Raw genomic sequence first — 12,716 nt, forward strand, 5'->3', positions numbered from 1 at the left:
GGTCCAGAGAGGTTATGCGACTCACCTAGGGTCACACAGCTAAAAAGTGGCAGTAGGGACTCCTACCCTCGTTTTACAGAGGAGGAAATTACAACTCAAAGCTTAATCGGCTGGCCCCAGTCACGCTGTATGGCTGATCGTCAGGGCGCCGGGGCCGGGGGTGGGGGGAGAGGGCATTCCCTGACCCCTCCCGCCTGACTCTGGTCACGGTTGTGGAGGTGGCAGCCACAGGCCTGAATTGGAGGAGCAACCAAACACCGAGGCTGGTGGCCCTTCGACACTGCGGGGGGTCAGCCAAGGACAGCAGCCAGAGTGGGAGCCGGTACCTCCTTTGCCCCGAGCTGGCGCGTTAACGTGTCCCTTTCCTCTACCAGTCCAGAATCTATAATGTGACCTACATGGGGCCCACCCTCCGCGTGGCAGCCAGCACCCTGAAGTCTGGGGCTTCCTACAGCGCACGCGTGAGGGCCTGGGCTCAGAGCTACAACAGCACCTGGAGCGAGTGGAGCCCCAGCACCAAGTGGCTTAACCGTGAGTATCTCCTGGGAACCATGGGCAGTTAGAGCCGGGGCCACTCCCATTTTTCTACTGGCCAGACCCCCCCCCCAACCCCTGCCGCCCGCCCACCCTATGGGTCCCTTAGAGTCCCTCTAACCGCAGGTAACAGAATTCCCGACCGACCGACCTGGTGTACTGCTCAGGGTGGCCAGGGCGAGGCTGTGGTCACAGATAAGCCCACGAGGCGTGCGGCTCAACACCGCCGAAACATTTGACTCGCTCATGCAACGGTCCGGCGTGAACATCGCTGGTTTGTGGATGGTTCTCTTCCTGTGGTTTCCATCATTCTCTAGGACGAAGATTCTTTTTTTTTTTTTTTTTTTTTGAACAAGTGAATTTATTTTTTGTTCTTTTCAAATTTTTATTTAAATTCTAGTTGGTTAACATACAGCGCAGTATCGGTCGGAGGAGTAGAATTCAGGGACTCACCACTTACGTACAACACCCAGTGCTCATCCCAACAGTTGCCCTCCTTAATACCCATCCCTCATCTAGCCCATCCCCCCCCTCACCTCCGTCAACCCTCAGTTTGTTCTCTGTCATTAAGAGTCTCGTATGGTGTGTGTCCCTCTTTTTTTTCTCCCTTGCCCTGTGTTCATCTGTTTCGCTTCTTAAGTTCCACATATGAGTGAAATCGCACGGTATCTGCCTTTCTCTGACTTATTTCACTAGCATAATATATTCTAGCTCCATCCACATTATTGTAAATGGCAAGATTTCATTCTTTTTGATGGCTGAGTAATATTCCTCTGTGCGTGTGTGTGTGTGTGTGTGTGTGTGTGTGTGTGTGTGTGTGCGCGCGCGCACTGCCTCTTTATCCATTCATGCATTGGTGGACATTTGAGCTCTCTCCGTGCTTTGGCTATTGTTGATAATGCTGCTATAAACGTTGGGGTGCATTTACCCTTTCAAATCTATAATTTTGTCTCCTTTCGGTAAATACTTAGCAGTGCAATTGCTGGGGCTTACGGCAGTTCTATTTTTAGTTTTTTGAGGAATCTCCACACTGTGTTCCAGAGCGGCCGCACCCGCTTGCATTGCCACCAACAGTGCAAAAGAGCTCCTCTTTCTCCGCATCCTCGCCAACATCCGTTGTTGCCCGAGTCGTTAACGTTACCCATTCTGACAGGTGTGGGGTGGTATCTCATTGTGGTTTGTGTTTCCCCGATGATGAGTGATGCTGAGCAGCTTTTCATGTGTCTGTCGGCCATCTGGACGTCTTCTTTGGAGAAACGCCCATTCATGTCTTTTCATTTCTTCACTGGATTATTTGGTTTCGGGATGTTGAATTTGATAAGTTCTTTGTAGATTTTGGAGGAGAACCCTTTATCAGATATGTCGTGAGCAAATATCTCCTCCCGTTCCGTAGACTGCCTTTTAGTGTTGTTGATTGTTTCCTTCACTGTGCAGAAGCTCTTTATCTGGATGAGGTCCCAGTAGCTGATTTTTGTTTTTGTTTCCCTGGCCTCTGTCAACAAGTCTAGTAAGTTGCCACGGCCGAGGTCAAAGAGGTTGCTGCCTGTGTTATGATTTCCTGTCTCAATTGAGGTCTCACATTTAGGTCATCCATTTTGAATTTATTTTTGTTTATGGCATAAGAAAGCGCTTCTTAAAAACCTGAGCCCAGAAGTGACACACACACACCACTTCCTCTCCAGTTTTATTGGTGGAACTAGTCACATGGCCACACAGAGCTGCAAGGGATTCTGGGAGCTGCATTACCCCCACCGGCCCCCACAAGTGGTCTTTGCAACACTGTTACTCATGGCTTTTTGCAATGGAAACATTGATTTATCTCACATAAAATGAAGTCTGACAAGTGGACCTTCCCTGGTTTATACCTCAGCTCAGTGATGTGGCCCCAGAGGCTTGTTTTCTTTCCCTCAGCCCTCCTTAGCATGGTAGCGTTTTATCCTTAGACTTGTTACCCCATGCCCAAGCTGGCTGCTGCACACGCCCTCATGCCCCAAAGCCTAAAAGAAATGAAAGGCTGCCACAAACAAGTGCTCCTCGGACATCTCTTTCATCAGGAAGCAAAAATCTTTCCAGAAGCTTCCCTAGCGGACTTCCCTTGCATCTCATTGGCCAGGACTGTCGCGGGGCCTCTCCCAGCTGCAAGAGAGGCTGGGAACTCATGCCTGGAAAGGAGAATAAGATAATTACGATTGACCCAAACCTCAGGGTGGGCACACTGATCCCTGGCAAGGAGGAGGGGAGCTAGCTGTTGGATAAAGGGGCCGCCTCAGGCACTGGTCTGTACCATGGAGAAGGAGCAGGGCTGTTGTGGACACCCAGTGGGAGAAAGGTCTTCAAAGTGCCGGGCAAAGTGGCCGCGGGTGGGTACCCCACCCGCCCCGCCCCCACCCCCGCCCCTGCCCCAGACCTCGGCCCTCTTGTGTTGTTCGTCTTGCCCTGCAGACGTCTCCTGACCCATCTGCCTTCCACTCCATAGGTAGGATCTTCTCCCACTGAGTGTCCCACGTGGTATAGTGCTGGGCAAAGTTTCGTCCCGTTCACTCAATTGCAACACTGCCCTGGGGAAGGGAAGGAAAGGGGAGAGAAATGGCTTGTATGGAGCATGTACGATGGGCTGGACACTCATTTGTTATTTCCACAAATATGTATTGAGCCCATACGGCACGCCTGGCCCTGTGTTAGACTCTGGGGCATCAGCCATGAACGAAACAGACAAAAATCCCTGATCTTGTGGGACGGACCTTCTGGAGGCGAGACAGAGAACAAACAAGTAAACAGGAAAATAAGTCAGATAGCCCTTGACCCATATGACATTAAGTCCGGGGAGAAAATCAGGGTGCAGGCACGGAGAGATGGGAGGGGCAGCAGGGGAGAGGGCGTGCGGGAACTTTTTGGAGCAGGTGACGGTGAAGTGAATGAGAAGGGGCCAGCTGTGCACAGACAACAACGGCAAAGGCTTATGGGACATGCGGGCGCTGCTCTGACCGTGTCGTGTGATCCCCACAACTGCCCTGCGACCTCAGTGCTGTGTTAACCCCAGTGTACAGATGAGGAAGCCGAGGCACACAGAGAGGCTGAGGGCCTTGTCCTGGGTCACCAGCAAGGATATGACAGAGTCAGGCTTTGAACTCAGGTAGTCGGGCTCCGCAGGCCCCCCGCTTTTGACCTCTGGGCTTCAGGAGAGGGGCAGCAGCGAGTTCAAGATCCTGGGGTGCCACGGAGCTTGGGAGGAGCAGGGGAGAGTGAGGAGGCCATGTGGCCAGGGCTCAGTAGCAGTGGGTGAGGCGGGAGCGCTGGGTGGAGGCCGGCCCACGCAGGGTCTGAGCGGACCCTTTCCCGAGGCCTCGGCGGCCTGGGAACCAGCGGGCGGCACCCAGCACGGCGCAGGCTCACGGCTTCCCTCCCACTTGCAGACTACGAGCCCTGGGAGCAGCACCTCCCACTTGGCGTCAGCATCTCCTGCCTTGTCATCCTGGCCGTCTGCCTGTCCTGCTACCTCAGCGTCATCAAGTGAGTCTGGGGCTTCGCCACGGGATGGCCCGCGAGCCAGCCCCGCTGGGGTGTGCGGAGGGTGGGAACCCCCCTCGGGTCCGTCTGCTCTCACGATACGTATTTATTGAGCAGCTACTATGCGCGAGGCCCAGGGGCAACAGCTGAGAGCAAGGCCGACGACGACCCTGTCTGTGCTCTTTGTGGGGAGACCGAAGCCATCGGTCAACCAATAACCACAGCTGGTTTCCGTAGTGATCCGTGCGCTGAAGGGAATTTGCCAGGGCGAAGGGAAGAAATGTGCGGGCTGCTGGGTCGGGAGGCCAGGCGGGCCCCTCTGAGGAGGCGATATTCGAGCTGAGGGATATTCTGGAGGGAGAATGAGCTGGGGAGGGACTTTCCTCCAGCAGAAGGAAGATGGGTCACCCTGGATCCCCAGGGTGAGGTCCAGACACTCAGAGCACGTGGCAGGAGACAGAGGAATTCTAGACAGTTGTCCCGGAGACCTGCGTTTGGATCCTGGCCTTGGAGCTCGGGAGCTTTGTGGCCAATAAGAGGCCGAACCTCTCAGCCTTGGGTCTCTGTTGCAGGTGGAAGGAGCTTATTTCATGAGTGCTGAGAGTCCTGAGAGAGTCCCGGGCCACAGTAGGCGGGGGGGATAGAAGGAGCCTTGTTTCCAGTGAGCTCAGGCACTTGGGTTCGTGGTGTCTCACAGCGGCCATCTTCCCATCTCTGAAATGGGACCGGCGAGCCTTGGCTCACCGCGTGAGGCTTAGCGACGACTGGGCGCTGAGCGAGCAGGGTCCTGCATTTTGCCGGCCACACAGTAGGTGTGCAGCAAATACAGGTTCCCTTCGTGTCTTATTCCGGATGGCTCTGCATGGCCCTGGGCTGGTCTTTTCCCCTTCTGTGAGCCTCAGTTTCCCTATCGGTGGTCCCTCCCTGCCAGGGAGGCCCTTTCCCCGGGTGTCACCGTGGCTCCTGCCCCCCGCTCCGTGGCCACTCAGAAGTCCCCTCCTCCAAGAGGCCTTCCGCGAGCACACCCTCCATTCCTGTCTATTCCCTTTCTTCTGTGTTTTTATTCATGACACTGAAGTTGCCATGGCTGAGGTCGCTCTCTTCTAGAAGGTCAGTTCCGCCAGGGCGGAGATTTTTGTCTGTCTTGTTGTTCACTGTTGCGTACCCGACGCCTGGACCAGTGAATGGTGCATAGCAAATGCTCAATAAATATGTGTTGCCAGACTGAGTGAAGTGGGAAGAAGCCAGTCAGAGGTGATGTGAGAACCTTCCCTCCCAGTACTGACGCTGTGTGGCTCTGGACAGACCAGGCGGAGAGAAGGACTCCGTTTCTCTCTGGGTTCCCTCAACTGCTCTGGCCATTCCAGGCCTCACCCCAGCATCTTGGTCTCGGCTGCCCCGGGGAGGGCAGAATTGCTGATGGGGAAACCCAGAATTCTCTCTCTGCTGCCTGGGTGTCTCCTAACTCCTTGGGGCTTATTCCCACGGAGGGCAGAGGTGGCCACATCAGGAGCTCCATCCTGGCTAACAGAACCTGGCCGTTCTGCCCACAGTCCAGCTTCACTTCACTTCTGGGCCTTGGTGTCTTCATCTATAGAATGAGGTTAGGGCAAGGCATCCACGAACCCTCTCAACGTGGTCCCTGACCCCTTCACGGAAAGAACATCAACCTGTTCATGCACCCAATAACTCTTTTTTTTAATGCTTATTTTTTTTTTTTTTTTCATTTTGAGACAGCACAAACGGGAGAGGTGGAGAGAGAGAGAGGGAGACGGAGAATCCCAAGCAGGCTCTGGGCTGTCAGCTCAGAGTCTGACGCAGGCTCGAACCCACAAACTGTGAGATCGTGACCTGGGCCGACATCAAGATTCGGCCGCTTAACCGACTGAGCCACGCAGGCGCCCCTCAATAACTCTCCCTTTTCTTTTTCAGGATTAAGAAAGAATGGTGGGACCAGATTCCCAACCCCGCCCACAGCCACCTAGTGGCGATAGTCATCCAGGACCCACAGGTAGGAGAGTGGTTCGGTTAGCGTTTTGTAGCCCGCACGCATCAGGAAGCAGGATTCAAAATGCCTGGGAGGCTGTTGGCTTTTGGAACTGCACATGACAAGCCAGGAAGGTTTCTGGATTTCAGCAGCTTCGTGTGGTCACTAGGAGCCCAGAGGCCTTTGCTCCCTGCCCCCTAGCTTCCACGGCTATTCTTTCCGACGGGCCGGGTTCCTCTGGGTTGGTTGCTTGGCGTCTTATCTCCCCCGGGAGGAGGTGACCCTTGAGGTCACCTCCGTGTCATCTCCTGGAAAGGTCTCTGTACCAGGGCAAGAAGCCAAAAGGTGAGGGGGTTGGGGACAGGCTTCCTGTGTCTTCCTCTTACGAGCAGAAAACTGCCCCCAAAGCACGAGCAAATCTCTCCTCGATTCTCATCGGTCTGAATTGTACCACACGCCCTTTCCTAAAGCATTCACCAGTAAGGGAGTGGGGATGCTCTGAGACCAGCCAGATGGATACCCCTGAACTAAGGGTGGATGAGCTTCTCCAATGCCATGGCCACGTGGGGTTTCCTGGGTGATCTCAGGGCTCTGTAGGAGGGAGGGAAGGGAGGACACAAGCCCTGTCTAGAACAGAACATCCAAGTGTCCTCCGTTCTCCAGGGACCCGCCGGCAGGCTCTGGAGTCCAGTGGTCTGGCTTGGAACCCTGGCTTCGCCATTTACCTGCGGTGTGGACTCGGGCATGTTGCTTAACCTCTCTGAGCCAGTTTCTTCACGTGGGTTATTGTAGTGCTTACCTGATACTGGAATTCATGGAGGCGACACGTATAAAGTGTATATTGCAGGGTCCTGCACGTAATAAGTGCTGTTCATGTATCAGTGAGCTTTGCTGTGTAACAGATCAGCCCCAAATTTAGAGAGCTGAAACACTCTAAATTTGCACTTGCTTCTGCAGGTGGGCAGTTTGGGCTCCATGCAGTGGTGGGGGTGGAAGGCTCTGGGATGGGCCCCTTCCCGGTGGCCTCAGTCACAGGTCTGGAAGTTGGCTGACTGTCCGCTGGAGCAGTGGCGACGTCCTCGAGCTGGCCGGCCCGATGTCACTCCGCGGCATCCTGTTGGTCAAAGCAAGTCACACGCCCAGGCCAGATTCAGAGGGTGGGAGGAGCTTCAGAGCAGTGTGGCCATTTTTACCATCCGCCCCGGCGACTTGATATCTGGGCAGTCTCGTCGATCCCACGGGACGCTGAGGCTCAGAGAGCTGAAGTGACCTCGATTGGACCCCCGGCCTATGTGATGTCACGTCGAACACTCCTTTTGCAGCAAACACTCCCTGAGCTGCGCCGTATGCCAGGCTGGGCCGCAAGGCCTCTCCACTCCATTTCATTGGCTGTCTCTGTATTTTAGGTGTCGCTGTGGGGGAAGCGGTCCCGAGGCCAGGAACCAGCCAAGTGCCCGTATGTATATGAACTCAGGTCACAGCCTGTGTGGATTTGGAGGATGTTGGAAATGGGGCAGTAGGACCACACCCCCACCCCCGCACCTGCCTGGTTTTCCTCCTGAGCATTCAGGACTTGCCCTGGGACACTGGGCTTGGAGGGTGGCAGGAGGGGAGGAGGTCTGGGTAGGTGGGCATGTTGGCTAAGCCCCCTGAACTTCCCCAGGGGTCAGGCCCAGGCCGAACCCCCTCGGAAGTGCGCAGTCTGGCCTGAGCCAGGCTGGTAGAGGTTACAAGCCGGACGGCTGTGCCGCTTGTTACAATGTCAACAGCATTGCGTGCTGGTTGGCGAATCGCCAACTCTGGAACCCCTGAGTGTCTGACCATCGCCCCTGCCTCCCCTAGCTCGTCCCTGGATGACCCACAGTCCAGTAACTAAAGAGTTGGTACCTGGCACAGCACGGGGGTCCCAGGACACTGCCCCAGCCTAGGACCCCACAGCCCCGGTCATTACTTGTGCTGTGGTATTGATAAATATTTTAAATTGATCAGTATTTTTTTTCAGTTGATTTTATTTTTATTTTTGTTTTTGAGAGCGAGAGCCCGTGCGCACACACAAGTGGGGGAGGGGCAGAGAGAGAATCCCACGCAGGCTTCATGCCTACGTGGGGCTCGATGTGGGGCTTGAACGCACAAACCGTGAGATCGTGACCCAAGCTGATATCAAGAGTCGGACGCTTAACCGACCGAGCCACCCAGGTGCCCCTGATAAGTATTTTTTTTTTCAATATATGAAGTTTATTGTCAACCTGATAAGTATTTTTAAATGTCATCGTCCCTGACGGAGACTTTTCCTTATTCCGTAGACTGAGTTTGTGTCGGGTGCCAGGTTGTGTGTGTGTGTGGCCTCCAGAAATCTCAAAGTGAGACACGGGCCCTGCCTTCAAGGAGTTCCTGGGCTAGTAGGGAAGTCAGACTGACAGATTATTGACTATAAAGTCAGGAGGCCAGGGGCGCCTGGGTGGCTCAGTCGGTTAAGCGTCCGACTTTGGCTTGGGTCATGATCTCACGGTCCGTGAGTTCGAGCCCTGTGACAGGCCCTGTGCTGACGGCTCAAAGCCTGGAGCCTGCTTCTGATTCTGTGTCTCCCTCTCTCTCTGACCCTCCCCTGTTCATGCTCTGTCTCTCTCTGTCTCAGAAATAAATAAATGTTAAAAAAAAAAAAAAAAGTCAGGAGGCCTGTCTGCATTAGATAGACGTCAGTCCAGGCTGATTTTAAGCTGGGCTTTGAAGGACGAATAGGAGTTTTTCCAGCAGAGAAAGCGAATCCCAACCAAACTTTTCTTTGCTGTCGCAGACACTGGAAGACTTGTCTTAGGAAGCTCCTGCCCTGTTTACTGGAGCACGGCATGGAAAGGAAAGAGGATCCCTCCAAGATTGCCAGAAATGGGCCTTCGCAGGGTTCTGGAAAATCAGCATGGTGCCCCGTGGAGGTCAGCAAGACGATCCTCTGGCCCGAGAGCATCAGCGTGGTGCGATGTGTGGAGCTCCTGGAGGCCCCGGTGGAAAGCGAGGAGGAGGAGGAGGAGGAAGATAAAGGGAGCTTCTGCCCATCGCCTGTGAACTGCGAGGACAGCTTCCAGGAGGGCCGGGAGGGCATCGCGGCCCGGCTGACAGAAAGCCTCTTCCTAGACCTTCTCGGGGTTGAGAAAGGGGGCTTTGGCCCACAGGGCTCGCTGGAATCGTGGTTTCCTCCTCCTTCGGGAAGTGCAGGTGCTCAGATGCCCTGGGCTGAGTTTCCGGGTCCGGGGCCCCAGGAGGCATCGCCCCAGGGCAAGGAGCAGCCTTTCGACCCCCGGTCCGATCCTCTGGCCACTCTGCCCCAGAGCCCAGCCAGCCCGACTTTCCCAGAGACGCCCCCGGTCGTCACAGACAACCCCGCCTACCGCAGCTTTGGGACCTTCCAGGGCCAGTCCTCAGGTCCCGGCGAGTGTGACTCGGGCCCCGAGCTGGCGGGACGCCTGGGGGAGGCGGACCCCGGCATCCCCGCTGCCCCCCAGCCTTCGGAGCCGCCTTCCGCGCTCCAGCCCGAGCCAGAGACCTGGGAGCAGATTCTGCGTCAGCGAGTCCTGCAGCACAGGGGGGCCCCGGCCCCGGCCCCCGGCAGCGGCTACCGAGAGTTTGTGTGCGCCGTGAGGCAGGGCAGCACCCAGAACAGCGGGGTGGGGGGCTTCGATCCTTCGGAGGAGGCCGGGTACAAGGCCTTCTCGAGTCTGCTCACTGGCGGTGCCGTCTGCCCAGAGACGTCCGGGGGTGAGGCCGGCAGTGGGGACGGGGGTTACAAGCCCTTCCAGAGCCTCACTCCTGGCTGCCCTGGGGCCCCCGCCCCAGTCCCCATCCCCCTGTTCACCTTCGGACTGGACGCGGAGCCACCTCATTGCCCGCAGGACTCCCCCCTCCCGGGCAGCTCCCCAGAGCCAGCGGGGAAGGCGCAGGACAGCCACAAGACCCCGCCGGCCCCGGAGCAGGCCGCAGACCCCCTCCGGGACGACCTGGCCAGCGGCATTGTCTACTCAGCCCTCACCTGCCACCTGTGTGGCCACCTGAAGCAGTGTCACGGCCAGGAGGAGGGTGGTGAGGCCCACCCCGTGGCCAGCCCCTGCTGCGGCTGCTGCTGTGGAGACAGGTCCTCGCCGCTGGTGAGCCCTCTGAGGGCCCCGGACCCCCTGCCAGGTGGGGTGCCCCTGGAGGCCAGCCTCTCTCCAGCCTCCCCGGCACCCTTGGCTGTCTCAGAGGAGGGCCCGTCCTCCCTGTGCTTCCAGCCTGCCCTGAGCCATGCTCACAGCTCAAGCCAGACCCCCAAAAAGGTGGCCATGCTCTCCGCAGAGCCCACGTGCACGATGGCTTCCTAGGCACGTGCCCGCTTGTCACTGCCGTCTTCGAGTGAGGGCTGGGCCTTAGCCTGGCCTGGGAAGTGCCTCCTCCTGGAAGGCGGCTAGGCTGGCGGATTTGCCAAAGACTTGGAGAACCTGCTATGAAGCTGGGAGGTGGTCTGACCTGGGGGTACAGAGACTGGACTCCACCCCGCCCCTCCCCCAGCTCCCAGCCCTGGCCTGGGCTCGCCACAACCCAAGGGAGTGGAGGGCACGGGGGAGAGGCCCCCGCGGGGATCGGGAGCTCCTTGGGTGCCTCGGCTTATGCACGAGCCACTGGCCACTTCATGGGTCCACGCGCCCTCCCTGCCGCGCTCACCCTGGGTGCGCTTTGTCCGCTCGTCACTCTGTTACTCATGTCTTGCCGGGTTCTGGGATCAGCTGCCGCTGTCTCACCGGATTGGAGGCCGAGCCCACCAGGGAATGACTTGGGAGACCTTGGGAAATGGATGGGACGTCGTGGTCCTGGAAGGGTGGTCGTTTCCCCGGAGGTGCCCATTCATTCAACAGACCCTCCTTAGGTCAACCCTGGGGGTGGGACCTGGGCCGTGGCGGGGCGCGAAGTCAAGTGCGGTAACAGACACAAAAGGACCCGAAAGACCGGGATCACCAAGCCACGACTGGCTGCTGTCTGGTTCCCACACAACCGCTGAGACCGGGGGCTCCTGTTAAGCACAGGAGCCCCAGAATGAACACAGCCAGCTACCTCGGGGCCAGTCTGTGCCCCCGCGGGCACTTTGCTGGCAGCCGCAGCAGCCGGAGGGAGAGAGGGAGGGAGGGATTGGCCGAGCTAGGCGCTCTGCCGGCCCACACCACACCCTCAGCCGGCACGGCGACCTGCCCCTCTGGTTGTGTAATGCTTGTTTGCATCCCGAAGATTATTTTATCGCCTGGTATTTGTCTTCGCTGAGAAGCGTGGAATCGGAGGGCAGGGCGTGGTGTTTTGTGTAAATAAAGCCTCTTTATCTCCGTTCCCTGCCCCCTCCGTGTATTAAACAAACATCCGGGCCGAGGTGGTGGTGAGCTCTTTATCTCTGTTAACTCATTGGATCTTTCCATCCAGAGGAAATGAGGTCCAAGAGGTTAACTTTCTGTCTCTGTTTGTTTGGGTCCCCCCCCCCCGCGAGCCAAGGACTCAAGTGCAGTTAGCTGCTGTAGGTGGTGATTCCAGGAAACCTTGCTCGGGAGTGGGGACGTGAGGCGGGGAAGGTCAGGAGGCAGTAAACGGTGTGTTATCCAACGGGGCCAGCCCGGGCAACTGACCTTCCACCCGCTGGGAGCCTCGGGTAACCGTGCACAGCGCCTGTCCAAAGCTATCCCTGCAGGGGTGAGGGAGCCCGGTGTTGGGCCACCAGCTTCCGTCTGGTCAAGGGCATTAGTTCTCCAGCACGTCCAGCTGCTCCAGGAAGCAAGCCCCCAGACGGAGAGGTACGAAGGATTACCGGAAGGTGCTGCACTTTGCCAAGGTGGCCCGGCTAGTCAGTGGCAGGCCCGTAGCTGAACCCGGGCAGGTGGCATGAAGACGCAGGCCGGGGACGTAAGCTCTGTGTCTGTGATCAGTCTGCTCCCTGAGTAGCTACCCGGACGGCCACCCTTGCAAAAGAAGCGGCTTGGCCGCATGAGGTTCCCTTCTGTTCTGGCATTCTGTACCATGCGCTAAGAGTGATGGGGAGCTCACTACCTCACATGCAGCCTGATGTTTGTTAGAAATCCTTCCTCTGTGCTGAGCCCAAATCTACCCCTTTAGAGGCCTAAGTCATCCCCCCCCCCCCACCACCCCATGATTTACAGATGGGGGAACTTTGTGCTAGAGACGAAAAGGGACTTGCCCAAGGTCACACAGTGAATGACGGAGCCTGAACTAGCCCTCTGGGCTGTTTGCCTTCAAGAGCTCTTTATAAAAATTATATATGTAATTTTTAATAAAAATCTCTCTTTAAGGCCAAGCAATGTGCTGAGTGCTCTACGTCCACTACATCACGTCTCTCGCGGGCAGGTTCAGTTATTACCCCCATTTTATAGATGAGGAAGCAGGCCCAGGGAGGCTGAGGTTTCGCTTAGGACCACACAGCGAGGACATCCCGGAGCAGGACTTGAACCCAGGTCAGGCTGCAGAGCTCCCAGCCGCCATGGTATGCCAGCCACTCAAATGCCAGCTCCAGTCCGTTTTGCCTGAGCGTCGTCTCAGAAAACCAACTGTTAAAAGCAAGCAGCAAACAGAAAAGATGTGCGAGTGGTGGAGGGGTGGTCGGGATGGAAGTCTGCCACAGACCTGACGCTGGTCTCTTCGTTGCCCCGCCAGGATCTTAAGAGAAAAG

The 12,716-nt window shown here is 56.8% G+C and overlaps 1 protein-coding gene across 4 annotated transcripts in view; it reads left to right on the forward strand.

Moving 5' to 3' along the window:
* Positions 1 to 10,986, forward strand: part of IL4R (interleukin 4 receptor) — a 41,502-nt gene extending 30,516 nt beyond the window's left edge. For all 4 annotated transcript variants that reach the window (XM_027051072.2, XM_027051071.2, XM_053212901.1 and 1 more), the window contains 5 exons: positions 375 to 531; positions 3,948 to 4,044; positions 5,974 to 6,052; positions 7,435 to 7,484; positions 8,823 to 10,986. In XM_027051072.2, the coding sequence (XP_026906873.2) occupies positions 375 to 531; positions 3,948 to 4,044; positions 5,974 to 6,052; positions 7,435 to 7,484; positions 8,823 to 10,377 (1,938 nt within the window). In that variant the 3' untranslated portion in view covers positions 10,378 to 10,986. The remainder of the gene's footprint in view (positions 1 to 374; positions 532 to 3,947; positions 4,045 to 5,973; positions 6,053 to 7,434; positions 7,485 to 8,822) is intronic.
* The last annotated feature ends 1,730 nt before the right edge of the window (positions 10,987 to 12,716 follow it).

The sequence above is a fragment of the Acinonyx jubatus genome, chromosome E3 (genome assembly GCF_027475565.1).
Source record: "Acinonyx jubatus isolate Ajub_Pintada_27869175 chromosome E3, VMU_Ajub_asm_v1.0, whole genome shotgun sequence".
Classification (NCBI taxonomy): domain Eukaryota; kingdom Metazoa; phylum Chordata; class Mammalia; order Carnivora; family Felidae; genus Acinonyx; species Acinonyx jubatus.